General features: G+C 44.2%; 1 protein-coding gene across 1 annotated transcript in view; it reads left to right on the forward strand.

The window, feature by feature from the left end:
- Window positions 1-861: 861 nt before the first annotated feature.
- The window catches only part of ITIH5 (inter-alpha-trypsin inhibitor heavy chain 5), a 75,108-nt gene continuing 55,788 nt past the window's right edge, over window positions 862-20,181 (forward strand). The window contains exons 1-2 of the mRNA XM_081227246.1: window positions 862-1,021; window positions 10,763-10,807. Coding sequence (XP_081083372.1) covers window positions 932-1,021; window positions 10,763-10,807 — 135 coding nt within the window. The 5' untranslated portion in view covers window positions 862-931. The remainder of the gene's footprint in view (window positions 1,022-10,762; window positions 10,808-20,181) is intronic.

A 20,181-nucleotide genomic window follows, 5' to 3' on the forward strand; every position in this document is an offset into this window, starting at 1 on the left:
TCCTCTTTTCTGTTCCCTTATGCCAGAGCCACATAAAACGGGACCACATTGCTAATACCATTCTGCATTAGACTACAAATTAGCACCCCTTCATTGGGCCTGTGAGGGTCAGAGTTGGATGCCAAGGGGAATGCGCTGTTCCCTCAGAAGGCAGAAGGTCTCTTGTTGCCTTTAGGCTGGCAGGTGGGGGAATGGTGGTGGTACATACAGTAGGTGAGGGGGTGGTATATATTAGCAGTGGGAGGGTGGTATATATGGGGGGTATATATAGCAGGTGAACGGGTGGGCTGTGTACCGAGGGTCAGGCTGGCCCTTACCGTGTTCTCCTGCGACAGGAATGAAGCGAGTCCATGAAGAAGCGGGAGAGGAAGAGAGGGTCGGGGGCTTGGAGGTGGAGGCAGGTGCCACAGGCGCTGGTTGGAGAAGGGAGGCAAAGAAGCCGAGGGAGGGGCGGAGCTTATGGGTTGTGGGGAAGGGGACAAGGGAGGGGGTGTGAGCTGTGCGCTCTGGGAGGGGTGGGGGGGTTACCGGCGTGGGTGCAGCGGCGCGGGGCAGGACGGGGGCGGGTCTCGCGGGAGTGCTGGGCCGGAGGCGGGGTCTCGCGGGAGTGCAGGGCCGGAGGGGCGAGGGGGAGTGACCGAAGGGCGCGGGGGCGGGGCCGGAGGGCGCGGAGGCGGGGCCGGGGAGGGGTGCGCGGGGCGCGGGCGGGAGGTACGCGGTGGGGCGCGGTCTGTGGTGGTGAGGGGCCCGGGCGGGGCGTGCGGGGGACGGGGCCTGTGGGGCGCGGGGGCGGGGCAAGAGGGAGCGGGGGCGGGGCCGCGCGCGTTCGCAGCCGCGAGCCCAGCGCTGTGCCCCGCGCTGTACCCCGCGCTGTACCCCGCGCGTCCCGCCGCGTCCCTCCGCGTCCCGGTGCCACCGCCCCGGCCCCGCCATGCTCCCGCTGCTCGGGCTGTGCTTGGCCCTGCCGTTCTGCGCGGGGTCGCTGGAAGAGGTGCAGAGCTGGTGGGACACTTCGGAGCAAGTAAGTGGAGTTCGGGGGGGCCCAAGGCGGGCCCCGGACGCGGGCTGCCGCCCTTTTCCACCGCCTCCTTCGGGCGCGTGGCTGCCGGACAGACTCCTGGACGCGAGAGAGGGAGGGTTCACCCCCATCTCCTGTCACATCGTCCCTCCATCTCCTCTCTGTCCCCAGCCTTCTGCTCGGGAACTTCCCCATCTACTGGTCCCTCGAGGAGAGCGTCTGGCTGGCGAAGTTTCTTGCAGAATTGTGTCTGCCACTTCAGAGTCCTGCAGGACCAAATCTCCTTGGCTCCTGTTACCTGCGCGGGTTTCTGCTAGTTTTTTGTTGTTCATTTCTGAGCCAGAGCCCCAGGTTAACTACAGGATTCTTTAAGACTCGTGTGTGGGGTAGTGTGTTGTTGCTGTCGGTTCCTAGTTGTTCCAGAGAGAAAGCACATCTAGGAAAAGTTCCAAACTCCTGGAAGACTCTGCTTTTCCCATCTGAAAACCGGGAGAACACGACTTTCCATCAGGTTCTTATCAATGCTTTAGCAGTTTAAAGGTGGCCAGATGATGGGCAGAGGATCAAGAACCAAAGGGTCTCAGTTACCCTGGCTAATATTCTGTGTATCTGCCAGGGTTTTTTTAAATGGCTTAACCTCGGGCCTCCCTGGTGGCGCAGTGGTTGAGAGTCCGCCTGCCGATGCAGGGGATGCGGGTTCGTGCCCTGGTCTGGGAGGATCCCATGTGCCGCGGAGCGGCTGGGCCCGTGAGCCGTGGCCGCTGGGCCTGCGCGTCCGGAGCCTGTGCTCCGCAGCGGGAGAGGCCACAACAGTGAGAGGCCCGCATACCGCAAAAAGAAAAAAAAAAATAAATAAATAAATGGCTTAACCTCACAGGTGAATGAAACCTGCAAATATGGAATCTCAGTACAATGCCCCATGGATAGGAAAGCTCTTTGAAGAGTATAAACCAGGTTGGAACAGTTTTCAAAGCCCAGACCTTATAGGGAGAAATGGCTCTGTCCTGATTAAAGTAGACAGTGCATTTCTAAAGTAGACAGTGCATTTCTACGTCCCCTGGTGCTGTTTACACACACGTATTTAAATTGTTTAGCTGATAGCATGCTTTCACAGGATGGGAAGAAGAGATAAGCAAGTATACTTTGTGTCCCCTTTCCCAGCACCTTGGTTTGAAGAGCAGATCTGGAAAACAGAATCTACCTAAACATCCGGTAGTTACTTTCATGTTGACACTCCCTCAAGGATGTGCTTATCTGTGAAATGGAAGAAATGGTCATTCTCTTGTAGGACTGTCAGGAGGAATAGCCCATAAAAATTCCAGGAGGCTGTGCGGTGGAGGAGAAACATGCAGGCTTCGGATCCAGAGAGAAAGGCTGATCTCTCCTTTGCCCTTTACAGCTGTGTGGCCTGGACAAGCTGCTTACCTTCTCTGAGCCTTCCTTTACTGTCCATCACAGCACGGAACACACCTCCTCTTGAGCATACTTGTAAGGATCCAGCTGCTAGTTTATGTAAAGGACCTGGTATACAGTGGGTGCTCAAGAAATGGTAGCTGTTTTGGCCAGTGGTTAAGGGCATAGACTTGGTGCCTGGGCTCGATTCCTGATTCTGGCACTTACCAGCTCTGTGATGCCGAGCAAGATCCTGGGTGCTTCAATCTCCAATTCTGTGAAAAGTGGGAGAGAACAGGGTGATGAGGATTGGATAGTTAATACACCTAAGGTGCTGGGAACGGTGTTAGCACTTAATGTTGGTGGCTGCTGTTAGGCTTGGGCAGCTGAAATGCTGAGGGTAGGAATTTAGGGTAAAGATCCTAAAACTTTTTTTAGGGGGCGGAGGGAGAAGAATGTGGGAAGCACTGAAACAAAGATTCTGTTTATGAGCTAGGAGGAGGGATTAAAGCTCTGACATCTGCAAGTCCAAGTAGGCTTAACACTGAACTTCCTTGAAAAGAGGAACACAGGTTTAGCCCATTTTAGTGACCATGCAGCCGTCAACTCACGGCACTATTTATTCATCTGGAAAATGACTAAATCAGAAAAGACTCCAAATATAAAGTTCTGTGAAAATTTGCGATTTTACCTTTTTATCCCTACTCTATTAAAAAAATTTGTGTGTGTGTGTATAAGATGTAGGATTCGAGAGCACAGGCTCCAGAACCAGACTTCCTGGGTTTGAATCCTGGCTCTGCACTTACTGGGGAGTTAATTAACATCTATGAGCCCCTATTTACCCATCTTGAGAATGGGGATGATGAGATTACTTAATTAAAAGGATTTTGAAGATTAAAATAGTTAATATACTTAGAACTTAGAATGGTGCCTGGCAATGCAGTTAGTGCTCTGGTCTCAATAATTATGGTCTTCAAAATTATATGTGAACAATTTTTTAAATTTATTTTTTATTGAAGTATAGTTGAATTACAATGTGTTAATTTCTGCTGTATAGCAAAGTGATTCAGTTATACATATATATATATTTACATTCTTTTTCATATTCTTTTCCATTATGGTTTATCACAGGATATTGAATATACTTCCCTATGCTATACAGTAGGACCTTGTTGTTTATCTTTTCTGTATATAATAGTTGGCATCTGCTAATCCCTAGCTCCCAATCCAAACCTCTCCCACCATCCTTCCCCCTTGGCGACCACCAGTGTATTCTCTATGTCCCTGATTCTCTTCTGTTTCATAGATAGGTTCATTTATGTCCAGTTTTAAATTCCACGTATAAGTGATATCATATGGTATTTAGTGAACAATGTTTAAATGTCAATGAATATGTAAATTTTAATGTACCTGAACTTGCATATTAGCTTGTGTTGCAATTCTTGTGTTGCAGCTTGCCTATTAGCTTGTTATATACCTTTAATTGAAAATATTACTAATAATACCCTAGATTCAAGTCCCTTCCTCCCTCTCACCTCATCTGTAAACAGTGTTACCCGTAGACTAATAAACCCACTATCAGCAGTGGTTTTCAAACTTCATCTTGCAGAAAGACACTCAGGGCGCTCTTTAAACATTCAGATTCCTATGCCCCACCCCCATCAATTTCCATTCACTAGGTTTGGGTGGGACCCAGATGATCCTGATGCAGGTGATGCATGGACCACACTTAGACTAATTCAGCTTTGAAAGAATCTGTCAGGAAATCAATATTTAAAAGCAAGACTCTTGTATAAAATCAGCCTGCTTTCAAATTGATATGGTTTCTTTTTTTTAATATTTATTTATCTATTTATTTTTGGCTGTGTCGTGTCTTTATTGTGGCTTGCGGGCTTCTCTGCAGTTGTGGCACGCAGGCTTGCGGGCTTAGTTGCCTAGAGGCGTGTGGGATCTTGGTTCCCCGACCAGGGATTGAACCCGCGTCCCGTGCATTGGAAGGCGGATTCTTAACCGCTGGACCACCAGGGAAGTCCTTCAAACTGACATGGTTTCTTTAACTAAGGATGGAGCTGCGTTCCCATTATTACAAAAGCAGTTTTTAATTTACAGAATAATAGTAGGCACCAAGTGTTGAGTGTCAGGGAGAGTTTGCTAGGAGCTCTGTGTAAAAATAATAAGAAGCAATAAAGTATATGGTTAAGAGCACCCCAAGTGGAACCAGACTGCCTGGGTTCAAATCTGGGTCACACCACTTACTGGCTGTGTGTACTTGGGCAAGTAACAACCTCTCTGGGTCTCCGTTTCCTCACCTGCGAGATGGCGTTGTTAATGGTTCCTACCTCATAGGCTGGGGTGGACCTAAGTTTCAAGAGTGGAGTCAAGTTTATATAATGGGCAAAGCCCTCTTAAAGGAAAATTCTAAATGCTAAAAGTGCTAAAATAAACATTTATTTAGAAGGATAAATAAATCACAGCAAATGATACATTTTGACAAACACTACGAATACCACCATTTGTTAAGGGACCGTGCAAGTGAAGGATCCTGATGCTTACCTTTTATTAGCTTCTAAACAATAATAAACTATTAAATAAAAAAATAACAAACCCACTTCTGCTTCTGTTTGTTGTGAGGATAAAATGAGTTGATTCAGGCACAGCACTTACATATAGTAAGCACTCAGGTCCTATTAGCTATTTTGGTTATTTAGGCACAGCCTGGTTGAATCTCTGCCACTGCAAGGAAGGCCTCAGCGAGCTCATGCTCCAGGAGAACTATGGAAGTCCACCCAGGGGAAGCGATGCACGCAAGTGATATTTCAGAGCCTAGATTAGAACCCAGGAGTGCTGAATGCCAAGCCGGGCTCTCAATGACGCCTCCAAAGACCGCCACTTTCATATTTACAATGTAATGTAATGTAATTTGTTTAAATACGATTTTAATTTGTAGCTCCTGGCACATAGATTGTGTTCAGCGTAGGCTTCTGGTACCGCACTCACAGTGGTGATACATTTCTAATTCCCTGAATCGAGCATTTCTGCAGTTTTAAGTTTTATAGTCTCTCACTCAGAACCTTTGCGTTTGGGAAAACAAAGAAAATCAAGACCAGTTTTGGTTTTTTCTTAACGCTTTGAAAAGTAAAGTCAAGGAAAGATTCTGTGAGCTCCAGACCACTCGATAATATCTCCTTTATGTGCACAGGTGTGATCGTTGCAATGGAGTCCTAAGGCTGGATGAGGAAGAAGGGTATTAACGGGAGAGATTCCAGAGATGTACTCACTCCCGAGCCAGAGCCAGCCATATCTGGTTTCTCTCGGGGGAAGTGGGGAGGAGGATGGGGGAGCCCTGCGAGCTGGGCGATGAGTCGTATGTGACTTCGTGTTCCTAACTAACGCTCTCCCAAAGTCCTGGATGCGCTAACGTAAAGCAGCCGTGCCCACCGTGCTGTCAGAGGTCCAGCTGGAGGTCCTGTAAGCTTTCTGTATCTAAGGAGCACAGGGTCCGTTTAGGAAAATGGGGCCATAGGATGGAGACCTGAGCTTTCTTTGTGGGGGTGGGGGTGGTCCCACCCTCCTCATTATCTTCCGACAAGCCAGATCCATTTCTCTTGTTTCTCACAGGTTAAAAGAAACAAGGTGACTTGCCTAAGGTTAGTTGGTTTGGGTTTTGTTTTTGTTTTTCCAGCTGCCTGGAAAATTGTTTGGAATTTCAGCCCCCCAAAGAAGTTTCTTCTTCCATTGCTGAGGTTATGGGCCCCCCCAAATGGCAAGAGGTTCATAGCAGGACAACCTGCAGCAACATTTCTCCAAAGGAAGAGAACTTTTGAGAATTACCCAGACGGGAACCTCCCAGACTAACTGTCCTCGGTCCAGGTGATGGGTGGCAGCTCCCGTGCTTTCCAGCCTGTAGCCCTGGGTTTGGTGTCAGGTCCTGTATCAGATCTCTGAGGCAGCGGACTCCTGAGTTCCGGGCTCTTGGTTTCAGGTTTTCAGAATGCCCTCAGAAGGTGGAGCCCAGCGGGTAGATACATTTCTGGCACAGAGCCCACTAGGAACTCATGTCTTCAGCCGTTTGATGGTGTGTGGCTGAGGCTGGCCTAAGTACAGCCTGAGGGCATGAACCCTGCCTTTCTGTCCCTCTTTCAATGCACCCGGGTCATTAAAGCGTCCATCCCTAATGGGCATGTGTTTGTTCTGTGTATTCATAATATCCCTCACCCTGGGTGGAATTAGGGTTCACTCCTCTTCTCGTGGATTTTCTGGAATGCTTTCACGGTGTTTCTCTTCCCTCCCAATCCTGATCCAACACTGTGATTGATCCTGGGGGGAAAATACCATCTCTGTTATCCAAATTACGAACATTAAGCAGTGCCTGCTGTTTTTTACCTCCGGTTGGACTATCTGACGATGGACTGGATGGAGATTCCAATCCCCCAGCTCTGATGGCGTTACTGCTACATTCTTTGTGCAAAGGCAGTCTTCAGCCACCCTTGCACATCCTGGTAGGGAATGCTGCTTGGTCCATGTGAGTTAAAGAGGCAGATTATGAGCTTTTTCTCAGCATGGTTCCTGTATTGACCTGGATGCTCTTTAAATTTCTCTTCCCCTTTCATTCCACTCCAACAAACATCCTACACAACTACTTCTAGCCATCCCTCCATTGTAAAGCCTCTCACGGTCATCTGAGAACATAGTGAACTCTTCTTTTTTCCATTTCCTTTGTAAAAATTACCTCATCTACTAAGTCTTCCTGAGTGTATTTCTTTCAAGTTAGGTAGTACGGTCCTTGTTGGCAAAGACCATGGCTGGTATTTCTCGATAAGCACTGTGGTCTGGACATCTGTTCTGATGCTGGAGAAGCAAGCTCAGCTCAGTAGGAGCAAAAAATCCTATTTGAGGGCTTCCCTGGTGGCGCAGTGGTTGAGAGTCCGCCTGCCGATGCAGGGGACACGGGTTCGTGCCCCGGTCCGGGAAGATCCCACATGCCGCGGAGCGGCTGGGCCTGTGAGCCATGGCCGCTGAGCATGCGCTTCCGGAGCCTGTGCTCCGCAATGGGCGAGGCCACAACAGTGAGAGGCCCGCGTACCGCAAAAAAAAAAAATCCTATTTGAGCCATCTCTTAAGTCTATTATTTGGCGGTCCATGCTCTGAGATTACTATTCATGGCAGCCCTTGACATTAAGCTGGAGTCGATTACTTACCTGTCCTTAACCCACACTCCCAGGTTCTTACAAGGCAATGGGAAAACTCTCAAACAATAAAAGGGATCAGGAATTCCTAACTAAAAACAATGAAGATGACATTGCTGTCATTTCCACTTCTAATCCTAGCTGGCACCAGGAAGTTTTGATTCTGGTTCAGTCTGAGTCTAAATTTGGACTGAAGTGTAGCCATCGTGATCCCCTGAGAGGTCAGATAGTCATCTCAAAAGTGAAAAACCAACCTCTCTTGTTCTCCTTAATGCTTGTTTATTTTCTTGGAAAACCTATTTTACAAAGGAGGAGACTTCAAAGAAATACTTTAGATCAACCAGAGAACATAATACCTGAGCAGGCCTGAGCTTCCCTTCTGACCATGGCTATCTTAAGTGGTCCCCAGCCTATTCCACAATTTTAGGAAGGGAGAGGCCTGAGCTGAGCCTGCAGACCCAATGGAGACCTTGCCCAGGACGCTTATTCTGGCTTTCCTTGGATGGTCCCAATCATCCCATGTCATTTTTAGAAATAGAAACCAGTGTCCTCCTAGTCATTGTTTGGTTCTCATATGGAGCCAGGGCCAATGTCAACCTAAATCCTGTACTAATTCTTTCTATTCCACGTCTGTAGAATAGGAGACTCTATAATGGCTTATAATGGTAATTTACAGTAGCATTATCTATTTTCAGGAGGGATCAGGGAGACGATAGTGAATAAACCAGTTTCTGTTATACTTTTAGTTTACAAAATGGAAATAGCTTTATTGTTTTTTTTTTCCTATTTGGAAATGATACACAGTAATTTGTCCAAAACTGAGGTAGTACAAAAAAGTTTAAAGAAGAAGAATTTAATCACTCAAAGGTAACAGCCATTAGCATTTTGGGCACATTCTACACATGTAGACACTTACAAAAATGAGAGCATGTTAAAGATGGCGTTTTGCTACCTGATTTAATCACTTAAAATATGGCTGAATGTATAAGTGAGGACAGGCCAGGCTGTACTGGGGTAACAACCCCCAAATCTCAGTGAGTTAAATAACAAACGTTTATTTCTTGCTTGTATGTCTTGTCCATCTTGGATTGTCAGTGCAGCAAGTGTGATCTTGGGCTCGATGGAGCAGTGACCATACCAAACGTTGCTAATTACTATGCCGGTGAGAAAAGGCAGTTCTGGAGGACCTCACACCTGCGATCAAATCCTTGGTGCAGAAGTGACAGATGCCACTTACATTCATAACTTATTGGCCAGAGCCAGTCACGTGGCTCTGTCTTCCCACAAGGGGTCCAGGAAATGCAATCCTTCTGGCAGAGAGTTGGAGAAATATTTGGTGAACAGCACAGAAGTCCAGTAAAATTAACATTGATGTCAGTAAATATAGGCCCATAGTATTATTTTCAATAGCTATATTCTAATTAATCAACATATCATTATATATTGAACCAAACCATTTTTAAAGGATATGTTAGGCTATTTCCAATGATTAGCAGTTGCTTTAAAAGTTGCAAAGAATTTTTTGTACGTTCATTTTTTTTTCCTATTGATTTTTCCCCCATAGGATGCTTTTCTGAAACTAGGATTTCTAAATTAGAAGACGTGCATACTGGTGGAAATGTAAAATGTTACAGCCACTTTGAAAACTGGTTTATCTATTTCTTAAAAGTTAAATTTATCATATGATCCAGGAATTCCACTTGTAGGTATCTGCCTGAGGAAACTGAAAACATATGTCCAACACAAAGAACTCTATGTGAATGTTTATAGAGTTCAAGTCCCACATTATAAATAATAGCCAAAAAGTAGAAATAACCTAAACGTCCATCAACTGGCCAATGGATAAACAAAATGTGGTGTATCCACACAATGGAATATTATTCAGGCGTAAAAAAGAACAAAGTGCTGATAACTGCTACAAGATTACGCTAAGTAAAAAAAGCCAGTAATAAATGACCACATATGGTATGATTCCATGTATATGAAATGCCCAGAATGAGTAAATCCATAGAGACAAAGTAGATTAGTGGTTGCCTGGGGCCAGGGCAAAGGCTGGGGTTGGGAGCCTTTCTGTTAGGATAATAAAAATGTTCTAAATTGATTGTCATGGTGATTGCACAACTCTGTGCATACACTAAAAAACATTGAATTGCAGGGGCTTCCCTGGTGGTGCAGTGGTTGAGAGTCCGCCTGCCGATGCAGGGGACACGGGTTTGTACCCCAGTCCGGGAAGATCCCACATGCCGCGGAGCGGCTGGGCCTGTGAGCCGTGGCTGCTGAGCCTGTGCGTCTGGAGCCTGTGCTCCGCAACGGGAGAGGCCACAGCGGTGAGAGGCCCGCATACCGCAAAACAAAAACAGAACAAAACAAAACATTGAATTGTTTTAAATGAATGAATTTTATTGTTTGTAAATTATACCTCATAAAGCTGTTGAAAAAGGCATGCATACAGTCTAAGCATATTTTCCAAGTCTGTGATCGACATTGTCAAACTGCCCTCCAGAAAGGCCGATTCATCACTCACAGCAGCGGTAGTTAACACTTCTGTTCTTTAAACAGTGATGTGTCATGAGAAATAATCAGCAACCAGCTAGGCCTTTTAAATTAGTCCAGAGGGGCTGGTTAATTATTATATGATTTTTAAAAATAAGGATGTTATTACTGTCCCCTGCCCCTCCTCTGCATGTGGGAAAGTATAACAAATCATCCACAAAAAACACAGTAAGAAAGTTCAAGGTAAGTTCAGTTTTGCTTCCAGAGTTCCCTGGAGTTTTGAGCAGAGTAAATGAGCCCATCAGAGTTGAGCTGACAGGTTTACTCGTTGTAGCAGACACAACAGCAAAGAGCCGATTTTCAAGCCAATAGTGAATGGAAACCGAAAACAGATATTCTAATGAACTCTGTCCTGGCCATTTCATCTGTCTTCCCCTAACAGATGTAAGAACCCTCAGGTGAGGAGGGGGTGTGACATCGTGGGTTCAGCAGTCAGCCAGGTCTGAGAGGGATGAATTCTAATCCTGGCCTGGATGCTCCCTGGTTACAGGTCAAAACTGCTTTTCAGGTTGGATAACCCTTTGCGTGAGTTCAAATTGGTTTTAACCCCCCTCATGTAACTCACATGAGAATGACCTCACGATCATATTTCATGTCTCTTTTCTTCTTCTAGGTTGCACTCAGGGTCCCAAGGCAAGTCAGGCTGTTGCAAAGGCTGGTACGTATATTCACGTATATTCTCTTAAAAATCTGTTCCCTTCGCTGTTCTGTGTATTTTGAACCAGGCAATAACTATGTTCACAGTTCCCCCAAAGCTTAAAAATTGCGTGTAGAAGAAATCGAACATGAAACAGTGTAGCTTCTGTAAGGCTTTCTTTTATAGGCTTTTATAAGACTTTCTTTAAGTGGATTTTCTTTCTGAAAAGAGACCTGATTATTCCAGTAGAACTATAAGGACAAAGTGTGAAGTTTTCAAAGACCTTCTTAGAAAAAAGCCCAACACCTAAGTGAACCTTTACTTTTTTATGATGTTCTTACACAAGAAATAAAGGCTGTGTTGTGAAGTAGACAGCTAAAGCAAGCAAAGAATTCACATTTGTAGATTAAAGCTTTGTGTAATGGAAGTTGGTCCAGGCTCTCAGTGCATGCTGGAGGTTTCCAGATGGAAGTTGGGCAGATGTTCAGGATTCTAAGCATTTATCTGAAATAATCTCAGTCCTTCCTTCCCACTGTGTGTGCCGTGACATATCAAAATGTGGGGACACGCCTTCAGGCTCTGACGCTGTGGATTCCTCTGTACATCCTCAGGAATGAGCCATTTACCCAAGGCCTCCGCACTCCTGGCTGGTGGTCGAGTCAAGGCTGGATTGACCATGACCAATGTCGCAATCATTACCATCTTTATTTGGACCCGGACTTTGTATTCTCATCGTTTTCTGCATGGCCTCTTCCTCCCCTCCCTTCTCCTGTCCTCCCAATCCCGACTCCCCATACCCCAGGTTTGCTAACTTCATTGTCTCATGTTTTTGTCCATGTTCACATCATCATACACAGACATATGTGAACATAAACGGGTCAAGAATTGTGAAGAGTCTAGATTTTTACCCAACATACAAGCCAATAAGCTAGTCTGTTGCTGTTTCATGGATGCTGACACAAAACAGGAGACTCCTGGGCCAGAGATAAAGGATGATTTATTATTCACAGTAAGAGCAGAAGTCAGAGTGGCAGGATTGGTGCCTTTCCTCCAGCTCAGTTCTCATGTAGTGATACAGAGAGGGCCAGGCGACACCTACACATGTGGTTGGTTTTATCTCAAGAGAGGTACTGTATAGCACAGGGAACTCTACTCAGTACTCTATGATGACCTATATGGGAAAAGAATCTAAAAAAGCGTGGATATGTGTATAGGTATAACTGATTCACTTTGCTGTACAGCAGAAACTAACACAGCATTGTGAATCAACCATACTCCAATAAATATTAGTCAAAAAAAAAGAGAGAGAAACGCTAAGTTTAGGGAACCTCACTCTTTTGTAATGAGCGCTAAGCCTGCCTGATCTTTGCCCTGGAGGGAGACATTCTCTTTATTATTCTCTACTTTAAGCCAACCTGCCCTTTGCTCTGAAGGGAAACCCCACCTGTCTCTTCCCAAGCTGTTCATTATACAAATACCTTGGAAAATGTAGTACAAAACAGAGGTAGCCAGTGCCTCTGCTCAGAAAATGTGCAGAAATACCAGACTCATGGACAGTAGTCTCCCAGCAAGACATGGATACACATATTCATTCATTCAACAAGGTTTTTTTTGTTTTGTTTTGTTTTTGGCCAAGCCACGCGGCTTGTGGGATCTTAGTTCCCTGACCAGGGATTGAACCCGTGCTGCTTGCAGTGAAAGCACTGAGTCCTAACCACTGGACTGCCAGGGAATTCCCAACAAGTATTTTTTTGAATCCTTACTATCTGCCCAGAAATGTTCAAGGCATTGGGAATATAGCAATGAACGAAACAGGCAAAAGACCCTGTCTTTCAGAGAGCTTGAATTCTAAAGCGGGGCAGAGATAGACGCAGTCAATAAATAAATGGTTCAGTGTGTTAGGAATAGAGAAGATGCCATGAGAAAAACAACATGGCAGAGGCAGGTGGGGGACCCTCATGTACATTGGCATGTATGAGAGTTCTCATATTTGCTTTCGGACAGTGGGACCATGTAACCACAGCTACTGTTCCCTGCATGCTGACCATGTGCCAGGCATTGTCCTGAGCGCCTCATGTGTCATAGCTCAACCAAATATAGAGACATTTTACAGATGAGAAAACCGAGGTCAGAGAGATTGAGTCACTTGTCCAAGATTACACTTTCCAAAAGAGGTGGTTGAACCAGGATTTTGAGTCCCAGCAGTCTAGCTTCTGAGTCTGTGCTTGTCACTTATACACACAACTGCCTTCTCACCTGATTGTATTTTTCTATTTCTTATTATTTTCACTCAACAGTGCCTCACCTGGTCTACCTCTATCCATTCTTTTAGATGGTGAAAAATATTACAGGTTGTTGGCACACGGTGGTTTATCAAGCATTCTACTATTGATGAGCTTTCAATATTTTTCCAATTTTTTTGCCCCTGTAAATGCTGCTGCAAAAATTTTTTTTTCTAATATGTGGGTGCTTTTAATTCTATGGCTGAGATTTTCAGTAAGAGGATTGCTGAGTCAGAGTGCACATACAGTTTTAATTTTGATAGATGTGGTCAGACTACTTTTTGAATACACCTAGTACCTTATGTCTTAATTTCATTTCTATCAGCAGTGATGAATATGTACATTTCTGCCAGCAGTGCTATAATCACTCCTTTTGATTTGTCAGTCTCTTAGATTTAAAGTGATACCTCATTGTTCCTTTAATGTGCATTTCCCTGAGTTTGGACTTTTCCCCATATATTTATTGGCCATTCAGAGTCGTTCTTCTGTGAAATTTTTTCTGCACCCATTTTTCTATTGTGTTTTTTTATCCCCTAATTGTCAGTATGTAGGAGATCTTTGTGTGCTATACATACTCTGTCTTCAGAATTGGAAGAGTTCTCCCCTAAATCTGTTATTTGTCTATTAACTTTGTATATAGTATAGTTGCCATATAAAAGCTTTAAGTTCCTGAGTAATAAATAAGTTTATCTGTTCTGTATACCCTTCAAAGTTTCATTCTTGGTTAAAAAGATTTCCTTGGCCCTTTCTTTGGCTTAGGCTGTTTTATACAATCTCTTAAATTTTCTTAGAAATCTAGTAACGTTAAAAGCCTCACTTTTATTGATGCCTGTATTATAATTTTGTGGTGTGGACTTTATTTACCCATCCAAACAGTACCAGAATGATCTTTCCAGCATAGGTCTGGTGCATCACTCTCTTTCGCAAATGTCTTCAGTGACTTTGTATCACCTGTAGGCTTAACTCTGAGGACATCTATGGCCCCTTGTGATCTGGCTCCTGCCTGCCTCTGTAGCTCTCGTTTACCCGAGTCTCCTTGTATTTTGTGTTCTAGCCATACCACACTAATCTGAATGTTCTCTACTCTAATTAATGAAGAGGACGTGGTGGCCACAGCTGGTACCCTCCTATCACTGCCAGCTCATGGACCCCTGGGGATTTGCTTGATTTTATTCTGAATTAAGTAGATACCCTTTTAAGGAAGCTGTCTGGTATCACAGACACCAAAAATGTGTATGTTTTGAAAAACAGGAGTATCTTTTTTTCTGAGTCTCCATGGTGCTTAACAGCTACTGGCCTGTTTTCCTAAAATAATTCACTGCCATCCTTTAACCTCCCGATGGCAGGGGCTGTGTCTTGGCATCCCCTTCCTAGCAGATATTCTAAAATTTGTAGCTGGGATGTGTTTTGAGCAGACGCGGTGAGACACACAGACACAGAAATGACCATCACGAAGGAGGAAGTTTATACTCCGAGGTCCCAAGGGATGAGAGGCATGGCAGCGCTATGTGGGGAGGCACCGGGTCAGTCAGGGGGCAGCAGGGACAGAGAGAGAACGCGGCCAAGAGCCTTTTTTTGGGTTTTTACAGGAAGAAATTGATGAGTCAGGTTAGGCGTGCTGCATAAGCCTAGGATTGGGTAGTTGGAATAATGTTGGCAGTCTCTGGGCTACAGGGATAGTCCCCAGTGGTCGGGTACCTGGTCCTGGGGTGATATGGGGCAGGGGGAATATTGCGTGGTGTGTGAGAGTTTGGTAGAGGAGGTGGTTGGGATAGAGGGCTCTGTGCTGATTGGTTGTAGCTCGAAAGTGTGCTCGCAGGGGCGTCACTTGCTGTCTCTGCGAATCAGCTGGCCCTGGGAGAAGCAGCCTCTCCAAGATCAAAGCCCCAAATGCCAGAGCATCAAGAATATAGAAAATAAGAAAATATAGTCAGTTCAGCAGGTAGTGTGGTGCTGGGCACCATTACCTCACTGAGAGCTATAGCTATGTACATGTCTGTCTCCCTGCTCCCAACTCTAGCCATCATGGTTTATCTGTTTCAGGGGGTATACAGAATGGAATTTTTTTTCTGAATAAAGATGATAATTGCATTTTGTGTTTCCTCTCGAAACATAATGAAATGTTGCCCTGTAGAATGTATTACTGCAAATAGGCAATTCAGAGCTGATGACACCCTCTGTCTACAGAAGGAAAATTATTTCCCCAAGGTGGTAAATACAGTCGTCAGGGAGGTGCCCTGTCTGAAGTCCGCTGCTTCATGTACTAACAGCATGAGCTGTGTTCTTCTCAAAAGGAAGAAGCATTCAGGTTTAGTAAAGATCTCTGGACTGGAGTCAGCCAATTGCCAAGCTCCATAAAGTGAGAGGAACTGATGAGGTTGTTTCTGAGGTTCTCTCCCCTCTTTGGGCTGATTTCTTCTAGTGGTCGACAAAGAACTCTTAGACCAGGATCAAACAGCAGAAGATAAATCTTCTGGGAAGAGACCTGGCTCCTGGCAAAGGCCGTGGCAAACACTCCCCTGTCACAGTTCCAGATAGCGTCTTGGGGGATTGAGGATGTCTTCTGGGTGGCTTGATCTTAAGTGACTCATGTGAGTCACACAGAAACCTCTGGTCCCCCAAGCAGCTAATTAAGACACTCCCTGCCTAAAAACACTTTTCCATCTGTTTCGCTTTTGCAGGAAAGATAATGAAGACATTATTTTGTCACAGGAAGGCTTGATTTCTGGCCCTTGTTTTCCAGCCCACACTCCCAAACAAAATACTGAGTTGAATGCAAATATGGAAAGCGTGTTGGATTTTTAAGAACTGTGCTTTGGGAAAAACCAAGACCACGGTTTTCTATCCTCTCTTTTATGACACATTTTCGTAAACCTCTCCCATTCCAGGTTGTGCGCTTGGCCTTGGGGTGGTGCGTCTCCTCACGATTTTATGTACCTGGCCAATATTCTTCGCCCCATGTGCCCTCCTTTCTAACTGAACTGCACTATTCTTGTGCCAGGAATGGGCTATGGTTCATTCCTATTTCTATGTCTTTTGTGTTTTTAGAATATTCTTTTTGTTTTCTTTCACCACATAAATTCTACATCTCTTTAAAAGCCTTTTCTTACTTTTATGGTCTTCACTGTTTTCTCTTCCTTCTGAGCTCTGGAAAGTCTTCTAGTCAATAAGTAAATATTACTCAGTCATAAAAAGGAATGGAATTGTGTCAGTTGCAGAGACGTGAATGGACCTAGAGACTGTCATACAGAGTGAAGTAAGTCTGGAGGAGAAAAACAAATATCATACATTAACGCATATCTGTGGAATCTAGAAAAATGGTATAGATGATCTTATTTGCAAAGCAGAAATAGAGACACAGACGTAGAGAACAAACATATGGATACCAAGGGGGAAAGGAGAGGGGTGGGATGAACTGGGACATTGGGATTGACATATGTAGACTACTATGTCTAAAATAGATAACTAATGAGAACCTGCTGTATAGCACAGGGAACTCTGCTCAGTCCTCCGTGGTAACCTAAATGGGAAGGAAATCCAAAAAAGAGGGGATATATGTATACGTATAGCTGACTCACTTTGCTGTGCAGCAGAAACTGACACAACATTGTAAAGCAACTATACTCCAATAAAAAAAGTAAATACATGTATCTCCCTATATCTTCCTGTGTTTCTCTCTATTTTTTGCACTTGCTTCCCACCGCACCTTGAGAGAACAGATCGTGTGTAATATTTCTTCCCAATCCATCATAGAATTTAGAGTCGTGCTTCTGAAATACTACTATATTACTATTTCCCTTTGGAGGATATATATTTTTCTCTAATTGTTCAAGATTCAGAAAATTCAGTTTTACAAATGTTTTTGATTTTGATTCTCTGCTGAGAGCTGTGGATGAGAAAAAAGGAATAAGTCATGGCCCCTGTTTTCCACGTGTTTACAGGCCACGAGGGGCAGGGGAAGGGATGGGTAGCTTTCGGGGATGGGGGATAGAGTTGCACATAATTGATGTTAATAGATTTTCAGCGGACAGCGCCGTCACGGAAAGGCAAGGGCTATACATGTAAATAACACAGGGGCTCCTGTGGGAAAACACTAACTGGGCAGAAGCAGTAAAACTAAAATAGTTTCTTGAAACTTTTCTCAGCCTGTCTCTTGGGGCTACAAACCATAAACTGTGCTTCCTCTTGATGTAATGTTGTGGAAAATTCTGCTACATCCATAATCTTAAGGCAAAAGAAGATACCATAGTAGTCAAACTTAGCATTTTGTCAGGCGTCTTCTAATTCTCACATTTTAATTGCAGTGAGATTTGAAGTGATAATTATCTCATAAATGAGCACAAATCAACATGACATCAAAGATAATCTCAAGGGTACCAAGTGCAGAAGATCTTTAAATACTTTAGAAATAGTACAGGGCAAGGACTCTTTATGGAAGAAGCTCAGTTTTGTTTGGAATGCCGTGCAGCTAGAGCTGTATGCTCTGTTTATCAAAGACATAAACTTAACAAGATTTTTTCCCTAGTAGTGCTCAACTTTTGTGTAAAGAAGTGATAAGCTGATAAGAAAAAAATTGGGGGGGGCAAATTCCCTGGTGGTCCAGTGGTTAGGACTCTGCGCTTCCATGGCAGGGGGTACGGGTTCAATCCCTGGTCAGGGAACTAAGATCCTGCAAGCTGCATGGTGCAACCAAAATGAAAAAAGAAAAAAATTTTTAGAAAATGTCAGAATGTGGCACTAGTGCAGAATGGATTCAGCTCCCTGCCCTGTCTGGAGTGTTTACAATTTAATGTGGTGGGGGTGGGATAACTGAGGTTTACAGGTAACTTTTGAATTGAATCAGCATTACATATACTATGCTTTGGCAGTTCTGTATTTTACCTGCTGTCTAACAGTGACCTCTGGGAAAAGCCTTGATCAGCCAGGCCACCTCTGGAATCCTTCTACAGAAGAGGCAGGATTGGAAGTCAGCAACTCCATATTCTCATGCTGGATTTCTTACCTCCCACCTGTGTGACCAGGGGCAAGTACCCTATCCTGGTCTTAACGTTGGTAAAGTGAGGGGATTGGACTTGAGAGTTTCTTTTTCTTTATATTTGTCTTGATAGCTTTTACTATAACTTCTTCATTTCAAGGGTGTTTCTAATATGCAGAAGTTTAGTTCCCAAAACAAAACCAATAAAGCAAGTAGAGATCAGAAAGAGCATAGAGTTTGAAATAATTAACAAAGTGACTAAATCCAGCCCAAGGGCAACTCACACTAAAGTAGCATTGTAAACTCAAATGTCTAAAGGTGTCCAGATCTAATGGTCCAGGTCTAAATGTCTAAAGGTGTACGAGGAAGGTGTCCAGTTTCTGTTGCTGTATGAAAATCTTCTCCAAACTCGGCGGCTAAAGCAGCGGATTTTGTCCTAAAGAGACTGGATGTTCATAAAGAATGTTTTGTCAACATTGCTTTACAGTGTTGTGTTAGTTTCTGCTGTACAACGAAGTGAATCAGCTATATGCATACATATATCCCTTTCCTCTCGGGTCTCCCTCCCACCCTCCCTGCTCCATCCCACCCATCTAGGTCATCACAGAGCACCGTGCTGAGCTCCTTGGTCTATACAGCAGGTTCCCACTAGCTCTCTGTTTTACACATGGTAGTGTATATATGTCAGTCCCAATCTCCCAATTCATACCACCCTCCCCTTCCCCCCGCCGTGTCCACACATCCGTTCTCTACGTCTGTGTCTCTATTCCTGCCCTGCAAATAGGTTCCTCTGTACTATTTTTCTAGATTCCACATGTATGCATTAATATACAATATTTGTTTTTCTCTTTCTGACTTACTCTGTATGACATTGTAAAGCAACTATACCCCAATTTTAAAAAAAGAGGGCTTCCCTGGTGGTGCAGTGGTTAAGAATCTGCCTGCCAATGCAGGGGTCACGGGTTCGAGCCCTGGTCCGGGAAGATCCCACATGCCGCAGAGCAACTAAGCCTGTGCGCCACAGCTACTGAGCCTGCGCTCTAGAGCTTGCGAGCCACAACTAATGAGCCCGCATGCCACAACTACTGAAGCCCGCGCACCTAGAGCCTGTGCTCCGCAACAAGAGAAGCCACCGCAATGAGAAGCCTGCGCACCGCAACAAAGAGTAGCCCCCGCTTGCCACAACTAAAGAAAGCCTGTGTGCAGCCACAAAGACCCAAAAATAAAATAAATTTATTTTTTTAAAAAATATTTTTAAATAAAATATATAATCATATATATGATTATATATTTTATATATATATAAAAGCATATATATATTTTATATATAAAATATATAATCATCGATTATTTCTGATTTCAGGAATAATTTCCTAAAACCCAAAGTTTTATTCCTTACTTTTGACTTTGACTTAGATTCTTGGATCTCAGAAGAAGACATAATTTAGGTGATTTACTCAAGCCCTCTGAATTTATAGATATAAAATTCTAGCAGAAATACATGAAGTGTCACCTAGTTATATTAGTTTAAAAGAGTGCTTCTCAACCCTCAGAATCCACCGGAGGGCTTGTTGAAACATAGACTTCTAGCCCCACCCCCTGAGATGCTTGCTCTGTAGGTTTGGCATGGGGTCTGAGGTTCTGCATTTCTAATAAGTTCCCAGGTGATACTGACACTGCTGGTCCAAGGACCACGTCTCAAGAACCATTGTTTTGAAATACCTCCTTCTCAGACTGAATTGGAGAACTTGTTTTCTTTCTAGGGGAAAATCTTTCAGATGCGTTTAGATTTTTTTCTGCTTCAAGTTCAGCCACCAGATGAACAGTCTGGTGGAACTCTGCCGCCACCACTGCCCACACTCTGGCCTGGCTCATGCGGTGAAGAAGACACTTAGCAGGAGTTATAATACCATGAGGTAGAAGCAAATGCATGTATTATAGATGCACAGAGAACAGTGAATAGTTTAACCAGCTTTTAAATTCACACTGCCTAGCTACTGCCCTTATCAGAAGTTATGGGGATAAATTTAATTAGCATAGACTTTCCTATTTCTGGGTTCTAATTCCCCAAATACTTTCTTGAGCTCAGTATTGATTCTTATTTTACAATAATGTGATTGTCATCTGAATGGAAAAGC

Source organism: Mesoplodon bidens (assembly GCF_964165515.1).
Source record: "Mesoplodon bidens genome assembly, chromosome: 3".
Classification (NCBI taxonomy): domain Eukaryota; kingdom Metazoa; phylum Chordata; class Mammalia; order Artiodactyla; family Ziphiidae; genus Mesoplodon; species Mesoplodon bidens.